The sequence below is a fragment of the Aspergillus niger genome, assembly GCF_000002855.4.
Source record: "Aspergillus niger supercontig An09".
In the NCBI taxonomy this organism is placed as follows: Eukaryota; Fungi; Ascomycota; class Eurotiomycetes; order Eurotiales; family Aspergillaceae; genus Aspergillus; species Aspergillus niger.
In genome coordinates this window covers 410,131-430,449 of record NT_166525.1, presented here as the reverse complement: position 1 = coordinate 430,449, position 20,319 = coordinate 410,131, and the positions used below count along the sequence as shown (strand labels likewise).

Below are 20,319 nucleotides of genomic sequence, written 5' to 3'. Positions count from 1 at the left end.
CGCAAGTACATATTATATCCAGTCCTACTTTCTTTGAGTATAACCGAACAAATTACTAGTATCCCACGAAACATGACAAGCGGCAAAAAAATATATATTTGACTACTAGTAACATTGTGTCCTGAACGTTCCATATATATCAAACACAATGACCCAAGACAGACTCTAATGAGCGCCATTTGCAACACCATTTGCCTTCTTACCCACAGCATACTTCTCATACACCGTCTCCGGCGCCTTGACGGCCTCCACCCACCCAGCAAACTCCTCCCCAGTCTCTCCCCGCTGAATCTTCCTCAACCGGGTCAACAACTCCAAGCACAACGGCCCACTTTCATACTCCAACTTCTCCCCAGTCGACCTCCGCGTAATCGACCGAATAGGAACCACAGCCGCGGCCGTTCCCGCCGCCATAACCTCCGTGAACTCGCCAAGAGTATCCCAAGGAACCTAAGCAGTCAGCCCACATGTCCCAACAAAACAGGAAAAGAGTGAACATACACTCCTTTTCTCCACAACCCACCCCAAACTCCTCGCAATCCCCTGCACTGAATCACTCGTTACACTATCAATAACACACTTACTATCCGGCACCACTAGCCTAATTCCCTCCCCCTCTTTATCCCTAACAATTCCCAAAAAGCTCGACGTTGAAAACTCATCAACCTCGGTCTGCGACGCACTATCCAAATGCAACGTAAGGGGAAACCCCTCCTTCCTCGCCATCTCCGTATACTTCATCACAGGCGCATAATTCCCGCCGACCTTCCCATGGCCCGTGCCCCGGGGCGCCGCACGATCGAACTTCTCAATGACTAGCGCATCCGCCGCCCCGGTCCCGTGGTAGGTGCCGAAGGGTTGGACGTACACGCAGAAGAGGTACTCGCGGGGCGGGGTGAGGGCAAAGTGCCCGCCTGTGCCGAAGGCGAGGGGGCGGATGTAAAGCGCTGCGTTTGTGGAGTGGGGTGGAACAAAGGCGGCATTTTCGGATACGGCGAGGCGGACGGCGTCGAGGAATAGGGTGTCCGGGATTGGAGGAATGGAGACTAGGTCGGCAGAGTGGGTCATACGAGACGCGTGCTTGTCGGGTCGGAAGAGGAGGATCTCTTCGTTGCTGTTGCGGGTGGCTTTGAGACCTTCGTAGATTTGTTGGCCTGTTGGGGTTAGTGGTTGTTGGAAGGGGAGAGAAATGGGAGTACCATAATTGAGTCCTGGGGCGAGGCCGTGGATACGGAGGTAAGGATCTTTGACGAAGGTTGGGGCTTGCCAGGTTTGGGCTGTCGGGTCGAATTTGCATTCGACGTGGCCGTTTACTGCCTTGGTTAGCCGTGGGATAGGGTTGGGGATGTAAATGGAATGTACCAATGTCCGTCACGGCGAGGCCAAGTTTCGACCAGTCTAGGGTTGTTAGCTATGAACATGCTGGTTGGAATGGGTGGTTGTACCAAGGTCGGCTGCTGGAGGTGCGAAGGCCATTATGGTGGTTACAGTGTGCTATGGGAAGTGTACGAAGAGTGCATATGGTAGAAAGATGATGATGTTACAGAAGTAATGAATTGGCAAGATAAAAGGAGCTCAGAGCTACACTGCCGATGCGATATTAAGCGCGCTCAGAGTCACTAGATCCGCTACATACTCGGCCCCATGCCGAGTAAAGCATATACGCGCCTCTGCGCTGGTGCACGCAGCATACTCGTGCGTTCAACAGACAAGCAATCTGATACATCATAAGCATATGCCAAGTGTATCATCCTGAGGCTGAAGCTTTCGTGTTCGGAGATTGTTGGCACTTTGGTAAAAGTGTAGTTTCGGCAGGATCGAGCTCTGCTGCAGCTCCAGCTAACCTGACTTGGTTAGGAACTCGATCTGCGATTCGAGTGGAGTAACGAGCAATATTCTCCGATATTATTTACGTCTCGCCCGCTGATGTGAGATTAGCAGATTTCCGTATAGCGACGTGCTTAGTTGTGTTTGTTAATCTCTTGCTTGGTTGGCATTGACTTCCGCAGGATGCCGATCAGGCAACGAGGTCCCCGTATTGTATTATTAATGGCATACTGCTATTACGTTACAAGGCGGAATTACTTACGATACATACAAAGAGACAATACACTCTGTATTACAGTCACAGATACCAGACACCACCCTAACCCAGCTCATGTCAAGCATCCACATTCCGCTGCTAGATGCATCAACCTACTTCCAAGTTACGCCCAGGATCGGTGAGAGACTAAGAGACTGCCCATGGAACATCAGTAATGCATCAATAACACCATATCTCATTCAATCTATCACTGACACTCCTCTACCCTATCCAGAATCCTCCGAAACAAACACACCACACCACCACGCTCACAGCCGAATCCCCCGCTCATCGAACCTTACCTTTTCCCCACTCCCCAACGAGTCCTGCAACGCCTTCGCGATCCTGACTGCCTCCACCGCACCCTGAATCCCCATAGGCAGCTCTGTATCATCCAAACAAGCCGCCGTAAACTCATTCACCTCATCCACAAACGCCATCTCAAACCGCTCATAGTAATGCGCCGGCAGCTCGCGTCTGGCCCCATTTCGATCAAAGATTCCCACCAGGTTCTTCTGCGCATGACCATTCACTACTAGCTTCCCCTCAGTCCCAATAATCTCCGTCGTATCTTCTTGCCCCGCCGCCATCATCCGCGAACAATACAGATACGCCACCCGGCCCCCATGAAACTCTATAATCCCCACCGCGTTATCCGCATCCCCGTAAGCTTTGAGCTCGGGATGCAGGGCCACGGTCCCACTCGCTACCACGCTCTTCACTTTGCTGTCAGCCCCGAAGAACCACAGGATCAGGTCGATGTCGTGGACGGAGCAGTCGCAGAAGATCCCGCCTGAGGTGGCGGCGAAGTTCACGAAGGCACCGGTGGGATCGATCTTGTCGCATGTTTGGCTGCGAATGATGGCGGGCGTGCCGATAAGTCCGGAGCTCATCTTTGAGTAGGCATCTCGATAGGAAACGTCGAAGCGGCGGGAGAATCCGCACATTACTTTGAGTTCGGGGTGGAGGGTTGCTGCGTCCACGACAGATTGGCACTATGTACGTTCCTTTAGTCATGGGCGTAGATGTGACGACGCTTACGGATCAGAGAGTTGAACATACGATAGCAGCATCAGTTGAGAGAGGCTTCTCGCACAAGACATGCTTTCCTGCTTCAATGGCTTTGATAGCTTGTTCTGCATGCACGGTGGTAATGGTTGATACGAGCACCGCTTCAAGGCCGCTGTGGCCTAGCATAGCATCGTAGTCCGAGTAGATGGTCACTCCGTAGGGAACCAGGTTGTCCTCAGCCCATTTGGCCTCAACAGGATCTGGGGTGAAAGCTGCCACCAGAGATGACCGCGGGGATCGGTGCAGGAGGTTCAGGGCGTGACGCTTGCCCATGCGGCCAAGGCCGGCACAGGCGACCTGGAGGGTACGAGGAGCCATTGCTGCAGTAGAGATAGGTGTGACTGAAGTGTCTGATGTTGAGGTTGAAAGACGGGTGGACAGAGAGGGTAATATTTATATCGAGTGTGTTCAGCTTCAGCCTAGCTCGAATTGAGATCGACGCTGTTGAGGCCTGGAGCGAGAAAACTGACCCGCCTCGGTTATGGAAAGAGGATCAATGGAATTACGCAGTCTGTTGGGATATCGAGGGTATCCTTTGGTGTTTTAGGCATGTATAGGTCAGCTCGGGATATATTGTACGTCGTGTTTGAGATCATGCCTCGGTTATGATCCCTGCAACGGACAACGGAACAGCAGATCAGGCCCACATAGTCGGCCAGCTCATCCGGAATGGAGCGCAAAATTTCTTCGATAAAGAGGGTATGCCCCCGCCAGAAGAGAGCTCCATTATTTGTTTCAATTTTTGGGTGAAAATCTGTCGAGCTTACTGTTTACTTACAAGAGACCTCATGGGTGGTCCGTGCTGTGGAACTATGGATGCGTCAATTGCTAGTCTTTCGCTAAAATCATTTGGCCGACCTTCAACAAGGCGACGCTATGGTACAGTCCAAATTTGTCTATATAAAAGTGAAATGGACATCAAAAGGGGTGAGTGTCGATTCGAGACGCGACAATAGCCAGAAGCGATGGAAATCTGCCTTAAGACAACATAGTACATGGTGTGCTTGGAAGTGCATAGAAAACTCGGCCCGAGTTATGATATATGATCAGCGTACATATCATGGCCCTTTTTCTGGTTTCCTCTGCGAGAAGTGCCGGAATGAACTATTGATATACGTTGTCATCTTGAAACGTATAGGACAAAGCAGTTTGATCAGCATGTCCTGACGGGTGTCTCAGGATACTTGCGATAAAGTTGCAGCAACTATTATGAATTTTGTATACATGGTTTTATTTGAAAAATTGAATGCATTTGGATAAATTTGTGAAGTAGGAATACTAATAATATAGATTCAGCCAAAGAACGTACATGGAGGGCCTCATGTTATGTAGTCGATTCCTTGATTTCTAGACATACAGTATTGTAGTGGAATGCTTCTCAACATTCTACGTAATCGTGAATTTTGAAAACGAGCTTTCACCACTGGGATATCAAGACAGACGTACCAGAGCACCTCGAAGGCATGTATGTTGTAGGCAGCATTCGGCACTTGACAATTGTGCTTGAGAAGCACGAAGTGCAGGAATCTGTGAAAGATCTATTTGGCCTGCTGAGTAAGTCTTCCCTGTCACCAAGTTTTCATCTACTTGGACCAATACACCCACAGAACCAGAAGACTGCCTCCGACAAACTGACCATCCCAACGAATCAAAATAGTGAGACCAAAGTTGACAGTAGCCTGCAGCAAAGTATCATGAGATAGTCTGCGTACTGTGGGGCCCTCTCGCTGAAAAGTAGCATTGCTGAGGAGAAGAAATAGGTGATACAGGATGCGTTTAGGGGTTCAGGGAGGGTGACACGGGCAGGGTCGTATGCTGGATCGACTTGGTATACAGTGGTTGGGCAGAAGAGTGCTCCTGATGTTTAGGCCTTGGGTGGCTTTGGTACTGAGTATATGGGAGACTTAGGCTAAATGAATTAGTGATCTTTATATGGTCTCTATTTAACGGCGTGGTTCTGATAATAGTGGAATTTAAATATGATTTTAGCTAGTGATTTTTCCCCGACAAGGGCATGCCTTCAACAGAGCGCAGCAGTAGCAAGTGAAGAGAGTGCGAACAATCAAGGACTATGTCTGGGTACAGGTTTCAAGTAGACCTTCAGCGGGCGTTTCTGCCACATCAGGAAGTTCTTCTGCTGGATCCAGTCATCGCAGTCCTCCGAGATGACCATGTCGAAGTTAAATATGATCAAGCCGAGAATGAGACGCATCTCGCTGTATGCGAGACTAAGAAAACAATTAGTTAAGATGAGGAACGAGAAGAGGTTTGATTCAGAACTTACTTTCTCCCCAGGCAGTTCCTCGGACCCACATGAAATGGTTGAAGGACGTCACGGCGGTCATTCGCGAACTGGGGGCTGCCCATGAAACGCTCTGGATGGTATGATTCGGGGTCCGTGAAGTGCTTTTCACGATGATAGAGCGCCCACTGGTGCATTGAAACATACGTCTGCATAACATGTCAGAAAGGCACTACCCATTAGGACATCAAAACTAGACCCACGTTTTCTGGTATATAGTGCCCAAGCACCGTGCAGCCTCCTCGCGGGCACATGCGCGGGAGGCCGTTTGCTATGGGAGGGTACATACGCAGGCCTTCATCGAGACACGCCAGCATATAGGTTAATTTGTTGACACTGATTAAGTTGATTTCATCTTGGTTGCGGAAAGTGGACCGAACTTCGTCCCTCAGATTTTGATAAGCGTCAGGGTTCTGGAGAAGGAGATATGTGACCCCACTCAACAGGGATGCTGTGGTCTCCGAGCCCCCAATAATCAGGATTTCGGCATTGGCGATGAGGTGATCCATGGTCAGGGCCTAGATGTATGGGTCAGGATGGATCTTTGGTGAGCGCGATCATTCACAGCTTACCAAATCTTCTTTTTTCTTCAGGAGACTGTTGATCAGATCCGGTCGATCTTCTATGATAGCTAATCGGCGGAGCATCTTAGTCGTGGTAAGGGCTTTATGTTTCTGCTGGGCCTCCTGGAGCGACTTCGGAACCAACAGCAATAAAAGTGATTTTAATATGGGGTAAAACGATATTGATTGAAGTATGATTCCCAGTCGTCCCGATTCAAAGATAGTTTTGATCCAATAATCGTATTTGGCATTCTCCAAACAACCAAACGCTTCACCAAAAGCAAGATCACCAATGATATCAAAGGTGGTAAAATTGTACCAGTCTGAAATGGCCACGGACTGTCCGCTTTTGCTTTGCTCACGCAGCCTCTCCAAGAGCAGATCGGTATATTTCCGAATCAAGGGCTCCTGCTCTCGCATTGCCTTCTCAGAGAAACCGTGAGCCATGGCGCGACGCAGACCTTTATGCTGATCTCGCTCTTCGTTAACAATATGTCGTGCTTCAGGTAACGGTCGGTAAAACCAATCGGCTTTGCCCAGCTCTTCCTCGCCGTTCTTGTGGCCCATGATGTCCTTCCAAGCGTTGGGGTGCGAAAACGCAAGTTCATCCGGTGCAATGCGGACAATGTCCCCATATTGATTATGAAGGTCTAACATATGAAATGGGAGTGTTCCTATGAGTGCATAGTAGCAATAGGGAAGGCGAGAAATGGCATGAGAGATCGGACCGGGAAACCGACTCAGTGGGTGAAAGAAGACATTATAGATGATTTGAGTCGCATAATAAATAGTGACCTGTGCAGCTAAGTTAGATTGAGCGTCGCATATATTGTAGACCGAGGAAGGACCATTACCGCGGAAACAAGTACCGCCAACCCCGCGCTCCCGTTCAGTGGCATTAGATCGGTTGTTGTGAGCATGGTAAGTAGAATCTTGATCATCCGCCGGTGGATGATTGAATATGCCAGGTAGGGTCATTCCGGTCATATTTATATACCAGTGGGAAGACACTTCCAATGTATGTTTTTGGGGACAAGCGCAGGCTGCCACAATCAAAGTCCAGAACAATCTTATAATAGAAATGTGGGGAGGCAAGCAAATAGATCTGCAATTAAAGTTCTTTAAGAAAATGGAAAACGAGTTCGAATGCGAACCCGAACCCGAACCCGAAACAAACCCGAAATGTGGAACCCTGAAACACATTTTGGCATCAAGATCTGCACGAGCTTGATGGTGAACAGGCCAACCATGTCGCGCCAAGAAACTGTTCCTGTAGTCAACGTAAATCTGTGGAGTTCCAGGCTTGCAAGAATATAGGGAAGGGCCAAAGTTAGGCTTAATTTGAAGTTGTTACTTACAGCGGATGAGAAGGTTAATTCGACTGCCTAGATAGAAGAATAGGTATATATCTGGAGGCCAATGTGACGCTCATCTTTTCTGGCCTACATCCTTCAAGACAAAAAAATATTTCCCATCACCTCGTCCACTGTCAACATCTCCCCATCATGGCTTCTACGCAGTGCGAGTTGTATATGTATACACCCAGCCTTGCATTGGCGATTATCGGAGTCATTCTATTCTCTGCCTTGACCACGATCCACCTGTACCGTATGATTGAATCAAAAGCGTGGTTTGGCATATTCTTCGTTCTTGGTGGTCTGGGTAAGTTGTCCCTGTCATTGATGCCCTATCAATCTGTTAACAATATGTAGCAGAGTTAATCGGACATACGGCTCGATCCTTCTCGACCCAAGATGTCTGCGATAGAGGCGCGTACGGTGTGCAATCAGTCGCACTATTGATGGGACCGACATTGATCATGTTTTCCGTCAACATGACTCAGAGTGAGTTCGTCAACGTGCTTGATGCCGAAAAATTCTGTTTGCTCCCACTGGCGTGGCAGCGGGGAGTTTATCCCGCTATGAACGCAATCTTGATGGTCATTCAGCTTGTTGGAGGTTGCATGACCATCTCATCATCGAGTGAGACTGTGGCGACGGGAACAAAGCTCTCAGTCGCTCTCTTCGTGGTTCAAACAATTTTTTGGGGATTTACTATGGCAGAAAATATCTGCATGAGCTATCGCCTGGGTCGCCATCCCACAACTGCTAGCAGCTGCGTGTTAGCCAACTGGAAGACATGGAACCAATTGATCCCCTTAGCAGGATATATCATTGCAACCGGACGCAACATAATGCGGCTGACAATGGCAGGTGGCATTGAGTTTCTCGTGGACTATGAGTGGCCTTCGTATGCATTTGATGGGTATCAGATGGTGGTGGTTCTGGGCGCTTGGGGGATCTGGTACTTACCGGGGAAGTGTCGCGAACTGTCGACTCGAGTGCGTTATACGAACCTCACTCGGCTTGAGAGGGTCGTGGATGATGTCTAATACTGATTCCCATATTATTGACACATATAATTGCTCCTTGTTAGATTAAAATCGGAAACTCTGCTGTCAGATAGGCAGTATTGAACGTTATTGATACTATATCCTTCTCCTACCCCCTGCAACAGTTTATCTTTGCTCTTGTTTCCCTCTCCCCTTATTATTTCTTTCTTTTATCTATTTTCATTTCTGGAGGTCTGAAGGCCCGGCTGTATCACCATAGAATCTAAGTATCAAGGCTTTCTATAGTAGCTACCATGCAACCCAGCTGCTTTGGTAAATGACCCCTTCCCCGTTGGTTATCCAGGAATAAAATTGCGCTAGAATGGCTGATTATGCAAGAACAACAGAGGTCTGCGCGGAGTGAAATGCGATAATCAGATAAATGCAAATAATCGTGATGGAGCATCTTGAACTCCGCAGGTCTTTGGTTAATAATAATGGACCAAGCATCTCTTCTAGCACTTTACATTTACTTGGTGCTTCCAGGTTTTCCTAAAGAATCATATACCATTGTTTTATATCTGACAAAAGCATAATCTCGAATCCTGAACACCATTGTCGTCAACAACCCTACCCCATAATTGCAACCCGAAAGCGAGCAGGAAGAAAAAGACCCATTCCTACGTCCGTTTCGTTGCCACCCGGAGGGATAAGTCCTCCAAAGACGGACTCTGCATCAAATCAAAGATGGAAACCTCAGCACCCACCTGCGCGACAAGCCAATTGCGCAGTTCCACCGCCACCAGCGAGTCCACTCCATAGGAAGACAGATCTTGAGTAGCAGACATCTCCTCGACCACCAGACCAAACATGCTGGCTAATTTCTGCATCAGCTCCTGGCAGATAAGCGCGGCAGCATCCACTGGGGAAGCAATCTCTGCAAGCTGATCCCTTAACTTTCCCTGTTTCGTCGTCCCCGTAGTAGCACGGGAAGCTCCAACCTGCGTGCTGTCGCGGTATCTCAGAGCGGCAAAGCGCGGGTCTTGGATCCAGGAGGCCTCTTCCCAGTGTTTACCTGGGGCGGTGTTAATACCGGTGATGATCTGGGGTGGACCTGTGGGATGCATGATGGCTTGTTCGAGGATCCGGAGAACTGTTTCTTCAGACAGAGAGGTAACCCCCATCTGGACGAGACGTTCTTGCACGCCATCGGTCTGGGCTACGAACCCTACTGATCGAACGATTCCCAGATCCAGACTCACTGCAGGCAGACCCCGGTTGCGGCGGTACCTGGCCAGGGCATCCTGGAAGGCACCACCGGCGGCGTAATTTGCTTGGCTGGCGGCTCCCATAACTCCCATCAAGGAAGAAAGCATGATGAAGAAGTCAACGTCGCCCAGCTGCTGGTGCAGGTTCCAGCTTCCCTGCGCTTTGGGGCGTACTGCCGCTTCGAAGTCGCCGACTGTCATTTGCTCGAGAATTGTATCCTGTGTAAACGTTAGTATATGCTGCACTGCCCATCCACTAGAGACCGATATGAAATGAAGGGAGGCAACATACTTTGAGCACCATAGCGCCCTGGATGACGCCTTTAATAGGAGGCATGTCAGTACACTGTGCCAGTGCTGCCCCCAGCTGATCCTCCGCCGCAATGTCACAGGCGAGGGTGCGAACTTCACACCCTTGTTGCTCAAGCTCAGTCACAAAAGGTCCAGGACGAGCATTCCGCGATATGATGATCAGATGCCGTGCCCCGCGGGCCATCATCCATTCACACAGGACGCGTCCAATACCGCCAAGGCCGCCGACAATGACATACGATGCGTCGGATCGCAAAGAGAAAGGTGGGGGACGCTCCAACACCTGCCCAGGTCACATTAGCCCTTGTCGAATTCACCTGCAGTCGAGGTTGAGGTTGGAACTGGGAAGAGTGCGACTTACCGGCACAGTATCCTGTTCGTCGACAGAGATAATAATCTTGCCCATGTGTTGGCCAGTCTGCATAGTTCGGAAGGCTTTTTCGATCTGTGAGATAGGATATAGTGTGAGGGGATAGACCGGCATGATCTTCTTCTCGCCCAGTAGCTTCGAGAGGCTTTGCAGGACACAAGAGATATCTGCGCCTCTCCGGCTCTGCCATGTCAGCAAGTCCACCGACGAGAAAGAGACGTTCCGGGTGAACGGGTACATGTCTAAGCCGCTGTGTTGCTCGAGATCCCGCTTGCCGATCTCTACCATGCGACCGAATTCCGCCAAACAGTTGAAGCTCTCCTGTAACAGACGGCCTGCAAGGGAGTTCAATACGACGTCAACACCTCGGCCGTCGGTCCGCAAATGTACATCGGTGGCGAATGATGGATCTCGACTGCAGAAGATATTGTTCTCTGGGATACCATACGTCTCATGGAGCAATTGCCGCTTTGCCGGAGTACTCGCGGTGGCATAGATCTCTGCCCCGATGAGTTGGGCAAGCTGGATCGCAGCCTGGCCGACTCCTCCGGTAGCAGCGTGAATGAGGATCGACTCGCCGCGTTGGAGGCGGGCAGTTTCGTGCAGGGCAATGTAGGCGGTAGCAAAGACAGTGGGAAAAGAGGCGGCCTCCTGGTCGCTTAGATGTTGAGGGATCCTCATCACGCTGGTCCAGGGTGCTCGAGGCCGCGTCGCCCAGTGGCCCCTGAGTAGCGTACATACACGATCGCCAACTGCAAAGCCCTTCGCTGCCGCAGTGGCTCCCAGCCGGACGATGGTGCCCGCGCACTCGAAGCCCATGATGGCATTGGCCTCCAACTGGCCCATTGCTACCATGACATCGCGAAAGTTTAGACCAAAAGCCGTGGGGTCGAATTCAATCCAGTCTGCAGGCAACGGGTCGGATTTTGCGTCTAAATCGTCGTGGAAGACCAAGGTGTCGATGAGCCCTGGGGTCCCGATCTTCATGCGAAGGGGACGGGCCGCATCTCGGAACCGGCAATGGATGGTCTTCTCAGTCGTGTCGCTCTCAGGGAAAATGTTTCTGTTCATGGGGATATCCTTCACGGTACGGGGAATGTGTAGGACCCCATCGCGCTCTGCATACTCGAACTCACGCGTGGCAGGGTCAGTAGTCTCACTGAACGAAGCGGGAAAAATCTGGGATATGGCTTGGACTACTTCCGCAGTCCATGGAGACCGTCGTGGATCCACGTCCAAGGAAATAAAGGATTTGCCTTGATATTCTGACTTCAGGGTGCGCAGTAACCCTTGGGACAGACTCATGGCCGGTTTGTCGACGTCCAAAGACCCGCCGCGGGTGACCCACAGGAGGCCCTTGCATCTTGTGGCCAGATGTATGATACGGTCAAATTCGACTGGGTTACTGACATGGTCCAGCAGGGGCTCGTATGCCTCGCCGAGAAAGATACAGATATTACCCTGGGGGGTAACTGTCTCCAACGTCGCAATTACTGGCTGACATCCGATATGAGCTGCCACGGCTGTTTGAAGCTCGCTCATCCAAGATGTCGGCGGTGGCGATGTGCCAGTGACGATAGTCACGGGTGATGTTATAGATGAAGCAGGGGCTTGAGCGGTGGAGAGAATTGTGCTGAAAGCGTAGAATTCCTCACTGTCGCAGTCGTGGACCTCAAGGTCCAACCCGGTGAAGCCGTTACGGGATAGAACCTGGTTCCAGAATGGCAGGGTGAGTGATGGGGTAGTTCGACGTTCCTCTTCCTCGCCTGTTAAAGAACATAATCAGTGCCATATACCAAATATAATGAGAAGTGCCAGGAAGGGGAATTAATACTCAGCCACCATCCTGGCAAAAGGCCGAATGCGAAGAAAACATCTAGTTCGTCGCGCGTGGTCTCCATTAGAATCAATTTGCCCCCGGGCTTCAGAAGCTTGCGAACGTGTGTGAGAGTACGATCCATCGACTTGGTGGCATGAAGCACCTGGCAGGCAATTACTACATCATAGGAGCCCTCTTCAAACTCTTGAGCCACGGGATCGTGTTCAATATCTAGCTTCTGGAAGTTCATCAAGTCCGCCCAGTCTTCGAAGCGTTCTTTGGCAGCCTCGAAGAAGCCCGCAGAGATATCCGTGAAGTCATATCGGCCAAATCGAGCGCCCGTCGAGGAACCATTCTCTTTGCCCAGGGCCTCCAAGATCACCTGCGTACCGCCTCCTGTGCCGGCTCCGATTTCTAGAATCTTGGCTCGGGGATTCTTGTGCGTGCAGAGCCTGACGAGCTCACTTACCTGGCGTGTCGACCGATCCCATTTCAGCGCCTCGAGGTAGTAGCGGAATAAAAGCCGGTTTTCCAACATTACCTCTAAAGGAGCCATTTCCTGCCGTAGAAAAGATGCTCCAAGTGGACCCAATCGGCAGAGCATCTCACCATTCACACTGGTCCGACCGACCTTCTCGTACAGGGCTGCCTTGTCCGCCGCGCTGATATCGCGCCACTGGGCGCTGTCGGGCGCGAACTGATTGCGACTGGCTTTTTTCAGCTGCTCCACCATCCACACGTAGAATTTCTTAAGATGTCCCCGCAACTGCTGAACATCTGTCACCGTCAGGCTGGAGACAATGTCAAGGATGTATAGAATAGTGGCTTGGCGGAGGTCGCGCATCGTCTCTATCTCCGCTGCCTCTGGCGCACAGCGAATCCGGTCCTTGCAGGCGGCCGCATCAAGTGTGCCAATATCTGGAGCCCATTCCCACCGGCTGCAGATTTCATTCTCGTGTGGATCTGCCTCACGATCCAGGGCTCGTCCAAGTGACTGACAGGTCAAGCCATCCACTTCGAGCACCGGGCTGTTCCTGTCCTTGGCGTCCACCACAGTGAGGGATGTCTCGAATGACTGCGCGTCATAATCCCGATTCAGCGTGGCATATGCCTCCAGCTCATGTGCTGGACTACTGGAGATCTGCGCTGACACTCGGACAGACCGAATATGGCGGGGAACCATGGCGGAAGGCAGACGCGCGCCAGACTCAGGCAAAAGTGTATAGGCAGCCTGGAAGACCGAGTCCAGCGTGGTGGGATGCAGCACATGGGGTGTCTGGGACTTCTTCGGCATGGCGGCAGCCGTATCCGCGATAGCAAAAATGGTGCGAGATGCGGACGGCTTCGCCAGTACTTGGTGGATGTTTTGAAACAGAGGCCCATGGTATATGCCCACGGATCGCATGGCTGCCCACATATAGCGGGGGTCAATGCGGCGGTTATACAGGTCCTCCGACTGTGATGGTATGGCAGACGGGAGAGGAGTGCTGTCAGAGGTTGCGATAACTGAGATTCGTCCACTGCAGTGCTCCGTCCAGCGGCTGTCGCCAGAGACGGAGAAGATCTGGAAAGCCAGCCAGTCCTTCGTCCCCAGCATCTGCTCATCACACGGGCGGATATTTAATTGCACTTCGACTCCCTCATCTGCCTCGGGCACCGTGAGGGCTTTGGCAATATCTACGTCGCGCAGCTCGTACGCGGACACAGTTTGCTGGCGGCCCGCCGCCACTTGCCGCATGCCCTCTATGGCCATACTAATCAGGCCAGCACCGGGGAAGACAATGCTCGACTGCACCCGGTGATCTCCCAGCCAGGGCAGATCTGTTAAGCGAATAATGTGGCGCCAAGTGTGTGCAAGCGGCGTGATGCTTGGTTGAGAGTAACCTACCAAATCCGAGGGCGGCGCTTGCCGCTGTCTGTCGGCTCGGTTTCGCCGGGGTTCGAGCCAGTATCTCGTGCTATGATTCCATGGGTATGATGGAAGGTCGTGCAAGATGGAAAGAGAGGGCGGGCCGTGGGGGAAGTTGACGGCATTGAGATCGACGGGGTAGCCTCTGTGAGTTAGTTCAATCGCTAGGCGCTGCATGGCGAAGACGGCATCCTGCTTTCGTACCAGAGTGGGCAGGTAAGAGATCCCACTACCCTCAAATTCGGGGAGGGTCATGGGCTGTTGAATCGGACCCCCTAACGCTCCATGTGGCCCGATCTCGAGTACTAGGTCGACATCTTGGGTGTCTTTGGCGCCTTTTGGGCTTGGATCACCAAAACACATATGACGGAAGGAGCTCTCGAACTCAACCGCCTGCAACATATTTCCTACCCAGTGCGACGAGGTCGCTAGTACAGTGCCGTCTTGGATGCGCGAGCCTGTCTTGGGGGAGGAGAACAGGACTGACCCGAAGTCGGGATGAGGGGTGAGCAGGTAGCGTAGACTCCAATCGAATAGGTCAGCCATAGGGCGCATCTGCTCGCAGTGGAACGCCCCATTGACGCGGAGACGCCGAGCGAAGACTTGGTCTTCCTGCAGCAACTGTTCAAGCTGGTCGATTGCTGGGATATCACCTGAGATTGTGACGCTATACTGGCTGTTTACGCAGGCCACGACGCAGTACCCCGCAGTGACGCGACTAAGGTAATGTTCAACCGTTTCACGTCCAAGCCCAACGGCCATCATGCCCCCTTTGCCGAGAATCTTGTCATCAAACTTCTCAGCTAACACTCCACGAAGGTAAGCAATGCCAATGGCTGACTTCATGTCCAGGGCTTTCGATGCATACGCTGCTGCAATCTCACCGCTCGAATGACCTGTCACAGCTGTGGGATGGATGCCCCAGGACCATAGCAGCTCCACCAGGGCTATCTGGATGGCGGTGGCCAGACCCAGACTGTAGATGATGTTGTTGACCTGTGAAGTGGATTCCTCTCTATGCAGTTCCTCTTTATGTATAATTAGCAAGGGTTGCTTTAAGGTAGAGCGCTCAATACCCACCCATTAATGTCCACGTCGACCCCATCTCCGTCATGTAGCGGTCGCACTCCAAAATGGTTGACCGAAATACCGGGTAAGTGGCAATTAGTTCACGACCCATAGCATACCACTGAGCCCCTTGGCCAGTGAATACCCATCCCAACCGTAAAGAGGGGGCTGCGCGTGACGGCACCAAACGCTCATCATCGTCCAGTGCCCGTGTTAAATCTGCCAGAGACCTGGCCGACACAGCTGCGGTCCATGGGAAGACAGAACGGCGCGATCCCAGGGTGTATGCAAGGCGGTCTAGGAAGGCTTCCTCGTCGACTGGTGGGTGGGACTCTATATAGGCACTTAGGTCGGCGGCCATCTGCTGGCAAGTCTGGGCATCCTTTGCACTCAAGCGGAACACCCATGGGATTTCCCTTTTGAAAATGTTGGTTTTGTTGCCATTTACCACCGGACCATTGCTCTTTAGCTGCCCGTTCGTTCGATTTGCCCCATTTTCTCCAGTTGTGCCGTTCATTCCAGCCGTTCCGTTTGTTGCGTGCGTTCCATTTACATGGGTGCCGTTGGTGGAACCTACCGGGGGCGATTCCAAAATGGCATGAGCATTGCTACCGCCAAAACCGAAATTGTTGACGGAGGCACGTCGGGGACCCTTCCCCACAGGCCATCTTTGCGTTGATACAGGAACCTGTTCAAACATAACCGTTCGCATGAGAGTTTTCTACCAAATAAGGTATTGTAGCCTACCTCCATGTTTCTATCATTTAACCGCGGCTCACTGTTCGGTGTATTCAGTTGCGTATTCGGCGGAATTTGTCCCTTCTCCAGCGCTAGGGCCACCTTTATGACGCTGGCCACGCCACTGGCAGCCTCAGTGTGTCCAATATTGGCCTTGATAGAGCCGAGATACAACGGGTGCTCCGCCGATCGACTGCCTCCCAACGCGGCTGCCAGCGCGCCGACCTCCAGCGGATCGCCGGCTGGAGTACCGGTTCCGTGCGCCTCAACGTATGTAGTCTGTGCGGGATCCAAGTTGACCCGTTCATAACACTGGCGGATCAAGGCTTCCTGGGCTGCTTGTTGTGGGGCTGTGATGCTGGGGGTCTTACCGTTCTGGTTCACCCCGGTCTCGCGGATGATGGCGCGGATGGAGTCGCCATCGCGCAGAGCATCGTCTAATCGCTTAACGAGTAAGGCACCCACTCCTTCACCTCTCCCATAACCGTTGGCACGGCTGTCAAAGGCATACGATATACCGTCGGGCGACAAAAAGCTTGGTCACATTTATCAGTGCCACTTGTTCAACGTGTGACAGCTAGAAGTTACTCACCCGATATTGGACATGCTGAGGAAAACGTCGGGGTTTATCATGAGACTTGCTCCCGTCACGATAGACATGTTGGATTCTCCATTGCGCAAATTCTGGCAAGCCAGGTGCAGAGCCGTCAGACTTGTGGAGCAACCTGTATCAACGGTCATGCTCGGCCCGCGAAGGTCATAAAAGTGGGAAATGCGGTTCGACGCCATCGTGGCAGCATTGCCTGTCATAAAGTATCGAGGTAGCGTGTCCAAGTCACGGCTATGAGTGTCGTGGTAGTCGCGAAACATCACACCCCCATATACTGACGTATTCGTTCCTTTAATGGACTCCATTGGAATCCCCGCTGCAAGCAAATGTGTCAGTCCTCGGGCGGTGATAGGCGTGAAAGGTGACTACATACCGCTCTCCAGAGCCTCGTAGACAACCTCGAGTTCCATCCGATATTGCGGGTCCATAGCCTAACAGCCTTCATGTCAGTTTATTTTGGTGGTAGGCCTCCTGGGAGAATACGATGGAACAATCCTACACTAGCGGTTTCTGAGGCCATGCCGAAGAAGGCCGCATCGAAGCAGGCAATATCATCTTCGAGAAAGTGACCGCCTTTCACGTGGGTCTAGAGAGAAAGGCATGGGTCAACTTGATCACTTGAAGGGACAGAATAAGCATGTCTTACCGTCCCCACCCGCTCGCCGTTTGGATGGTAAAGGCCATTTGCATTAAATCGTGAGGTTGGTATCTCCGACCAGCCGGATCGCCGTTGTACGATCATGTCCCACAACTTCTCGGGGCTCGTGGCGCCGCCAGAGAAGCGGCAGGTCATGCCTATGATGGCCATCGGGGCCGTTGAATACTCGCCGGCCATTGTAAGTGGGTAAGTCGCTCACAGGTCTGAAGAGAAAAGAATGTACAATCTACGTTAATGTTCAAGAGGGATATGTAGCGTCGAATGGAGGGGAAATCACCGTTCTGAAATGGGCTGATTTTTGGATAGGGCCATGAAGCCTATTTTCATTATGTTCCATCAGTTGATCCTCGTTGACTCTCTTTGCGGATATGATACTCTGCCGTACCAACTACATGGAAGGTGGTCCTGGTTCTACTTCCTGTTTAGGGCAAGTCCGGCGAATTACTCCGCAGTGCATCGGACGGCCCTGCAGTTCTCGCGTGGCTCCTCGCCTCTGAAACACTGGCTTAACGTTCCTCTCGCGTGGAAGCAGAGTGCGCTTGGGCTGAGATAATCACATTTGCAGCCAAGCGATGGAGTTTCCCTTCGGACTTTTGCTAGCCAACAGGGACCCGTATCCTTCCAGTCACTCTCAAGCCGGTCTGACAAAACGCATAAGCACGGAGTTATTGCGCTTCCCTCGGAGTACCATAATCCCCATCACTGGAAATCCAGGACTCAAAAATATATAGTGCGCTACTGATAAGGGAGACCTACTTCAAAGTGTCTCGCCGTTTGTCTTCTCGTTCAGTCCTCGTCGGCCAATCATGTTTTGGACAATTCTTCTTTGCTCTCTGGGGCTGGCCACACTCTCGTCTGCTGCCACGCACAACATCACATCCATCTTCAGGTCCAGCCTGTCTCCGGGCGCCCAAATTTTTCTACCTTCCGACACAAACTACACAGAGGACGTAACACAGCGATGGACTACATACGGCGCCCCCACCTACATCGGGGCTATCAAGCCAGCTACGGTCAAAGATATACAAAACATTGTAAGACGACGCCTTCCATTCAATTAGCAGGCAGCAAGTACCACGGCTCACCGCAAAATTGCGGACTAGGTGACCCTAGCTGCATCCAACAAGATCCCTTTTCTCGCCACAGGGGGCGGCCACGGCGCGACCATCACATATGTTAATTGTACCAATGGCATCGAAATTGATATTAGCAACTTCGATACTGTTTCGATTGACGCTTCCAACAATACCATGACCGTTGGTGGAGCAGTACGCTTTGAGGACATCATTCCGCCTCTCTACGAGGCGGGTAAAGAGCTGCGTATGCTGCTTGCTCTCCCCCCCCCCAGCATCCAAAATGTCTACAGCCCTATGCTAACAGCATTTACCCAGCTACCGGTACCGCACCGTGTGTCGGACTCGTTGGGGCGACTATCGGCGGCGGGATAGGAAATCTACAAGGCCTGCATGGGCTGATTCTCGACTCCCTACTGTCCGTCGAGCTGGTAACGCCCAGCGGTGATGTCCTCATTGTATCTACCTCTGAAAATGCCGATCTCTTCTGGGCCATCCGCGGCGCCGGTGCCAACTTTGGCATCATCACCTCAGCCACTTACAAGATCTACAATGCCACAAATAACGGCCTGGCCATGAGCGCGAATTACCTATTCCCCGCTAGCGAGAATAGGTCCGTGTGGGAGATCTTCCAGTCTTTTGACGAGACGCTTCCCCCGGAGCTGTCATTGACGGCATACTCGGGATTCAATCAAACCACTCAAGAGGTTCGTTCACACGTAGCCTCACTTTCATGACTTTCAAGACTAACCCACACGGGGTGACAGATGGAGCTGATCGTTAATGCGATCTACTACGGGCCAAAAGAAGAGGGGGTATCTTACCTGACCAATTTTACAGCGCTCAATGCAACAGAAACCAATCTAATGATGGTAGCCTGGCCCAACGTGACAAGCTCGATGGCTTTTGGAGCGGACGGTGATGCCTGCACCACCGGTTCCTATCTCAACACCTGGGGACTGGGACTGGCCGAGACAAACATCGACACCTACACAACCTTCTTCAATGAGCTGCAGGCCTTCTCCCAGGCTCATCCCGACTACTCGGGAATATTCGTGGTCGACCGCTACAGTTCAGCGGCGGCGGCAGCCGTTCCAGCCAACAGCACCTCCTACGGCTATGGCTACCGAAACATCAATTCTCATCTGTATGCTTCTGCCATCCAACACGATTCATTCCATGACTAACACACTGGGTATAGGCTATTCGAAAACTCCTACCCCAGTGATAATTCTACCCTCGATAACGCCGTCAATTCCTTCATGCGATCCATCCGCTCACAGTTCCAGCGTACTAGTGGCTTTAGCGAGATGGAAATATACTTAAATTACGCTCATGGCGACGAAGGCGCTGATGTTTGGTACTCGCCACAACACCTGCCTAAGCTCTCGCAGTTGAAGTCTAAGTGGGATCCGGATGAGCTTTTCAGTTTCAATTATCCGGTGCCGTTGCCCTAGATCAGTTGCTGCGTAACATGTGTATATATATCAGTTGTGCCGGTGTCCATACCGCGGCATTAATTGGCTTTTGCATCGGGGGTTTAGATTTGCAGAGTGAGTAACGACAATCACATTCTTCCTACTTACATATAATGAATATAAGTTTTGTTTCGGCTTATTCAAGATTTATTAAACGTTAAAGGTCAACTACAAGGCGATGCAACGGAGTCGTCGTCGGCGCCGTTGACAGATCGACAGTTAGATCTACTCAGCCTATTACCATAGTCACATGCTCGAGCCAAGGGCTTAAATTATAGTGATGGAATCCCAATCGAAGCTCTGGTCCTGGAGCTCATTCTATATCTTGCATGTTCAGACGTCTAATCTGATTTTCTCATCAGGCGAGTCTTTTGGTCGTTGAATTGAAACATAACAAGAACGAGAAAGCAGTGTGTATATACCGGAAGTCTGACTCTGGGTGACCCCATTCAGGGTGTACAGATCCTTCTTCAAATACGATAACTCTTGGGTCCTCCGTATTCGAGGTCTGGAATTCCCCATCTAGCAAGTGAAACAGAGTAAGCATCGTCATAACATACCGGAAGCTCGATGTCACCCAATATTTAGGACGAGGACTATGAGTGGAACACGTCACCTGCATTAGAACCCCTTCTCTGGTATCTCCCATGCATCGACTGCCATAA

General features: G+C 51.5%; 8 protein-coding genes across 8 annotated transcripts; 2 read left to right on the top strand and 6 right to left on the bottom strand.

Moving 5' to 3' along the window:
- Positions 1-165: 165 nt before the first annotated feature.
- An09g01990 (uncharacterized protein) lies at positions 166-1,476 on the bottom strand (the record flags this gene model as incomplete). Its single annotated transcript, XM_059749630.1, has 4 exons — positions 166-450; positions 502-1,154; positions 1,200-1,317; positions 1,420-1,476. 4 exons carry the CDS (start codon positions 1,474-1,476, stop codon positions 166-168), a joined length of 1,113 nt encoding a protein of 370 aa, XP_059601306.1.
- Positions 1,477-1,747: 271 nt separating this feature from the next.
- An09g01980 (hypothetical protein) lies at positions 1,748-2,175 on the bottom strand (the record flags this gene model as incomplete). The annotated part of the gene is made up of 3 exons (XM_059749629.1): positions 1,748-1,844; positions 1,914-2,000; positions 2,090-2,175. 3 exons carry the CDS (start codon positions 2,173-2,175, stop codon positions 1,748-1,750), a joined length of 270 nt encoding a protein of 89 aa, XP_059601305.1.
- A 177-nt stretch (positions 2,176-2,352) lies between these two features.
- An09g01970 (uncharacterized protein) lies at positions 2,353-3,472 on the bottom strand (the record flags this gene model as incomplete). The annotated part of the gene is made up of 2 exons (XM_059749628.1): positions 2,353-3,056; positions 3,142-3,472. 2 exons carry the CDS (start codon positions 3,470-3,472, stop codon positions 2,353-2,355), a joined length of 1,035 nt encoding a protein of 344 aa, XP_059601304.1.
- Positions 3,473-4,258: 786 nt separating this feature from the next.
- On the bottom strand, positions 4,259-4,895 carry An09g01960 (hypothetical protein; the record flags this gene model as incomplete). Its single annotated transcript, XM_059749627.1, has 4 exons — positions 4,259-4,358; positions 4,464-4,501; positions 4,601-4,714; positions 4,818-4,895. The coding sequence occupies 4 exons, from the start codon at positions 4,893-4,895 to the stop codon at positions 4,259-4,261; spliced, it is 330 nt and encodes a 109-aa protein (XP_059601303.1).
- Positions 4,896-5,216: 321 nt separating this feature from the next.
- Positions 5,217-7,006, bottom strand: An09g01950 (uncharacterized protein; the record flags this gene model as incomplete). The annotated part of the gene is made up of 4 exons (XM_059749626.1): positions 5,217-5,382; positions 5,439-5,605; positions 5,660-5,974; positions 6,029-7,006. The coding sequence occupies 4 exons, from the start codon at positions 7,004-7,006 to the stop codon at positions 5,217-5,219; spliced, it is 1,626 nt and encodes a 541-aa protein (XP_059601302.1).
- A 518-nt stretch (positions 7,007-7,524) lies between these two features.
- Positions 7,525-8,638, top strand: An09g01940 (uncharacterized protein; the record flags this gene model as incomplete). Its single annotated transcript, XM_001393472.3, has 3 exons — positions 7,525-7,681; positions 7,732-8,360; positions 8,486-8,638. The coding sequence occupies 3 exons, from the start codon at positions 7,525-7,527 to the stop codon at positions 8,636-8,638; spliced, it is 939 nt and encodes a 312-aa protein (XP_001393509.3).
- Positions 8,639-9,031: 393 nt separating this feature from the next.
- Positions 9,032-17,280, bottom strand: An09g01930 (uncharacterized protein; the record flags this gene model as incomplete). The annotated part of the gene is made up of 10 exons (XM_059749625.1): positions 9,032-9,838; positions 9,912-10,214; positions 10,293-12,067; positions 12,136-15,057; positions 15,110-15,785; positions 15,845-16,370; positions 16,428-16,761; positions 16,819-16,876; positions 16,945-17,031; positions 17,092-17,280. 10 exons carry the CDS (start codon positions 17,278-17,280, stop codon positions 9,032-9,034), a joined length of 7,677 nt encoding a protein of 2,558 aa, XP_059601301.1.
- A 629-nt stretch (positions 17,281-17,909) lies between these two features.
- On the top strand, positions 17,910-19,633 carry An09g01920 (uncharacterized protein; the record flags this gene model as incomplete). Its single annotated transcript, XM_001393470.1, has 5 exons — positions 17,910-18,137; positions 18,207-18,423; positions 18,495-18,883; positions 18,944-19,323; positions 19,378-19,633. The coding sequence occupies 5 exons, from the start codon at positions 17,910-17,912 to the stop codon at positions 19,631-19,633; spliced, it is 1,470 nt and encodes a 489-aa protein (XP_001393507.1).
- Between the last annotated feature and the right edge of the window lie 686 nt (positions 19,634-20,319).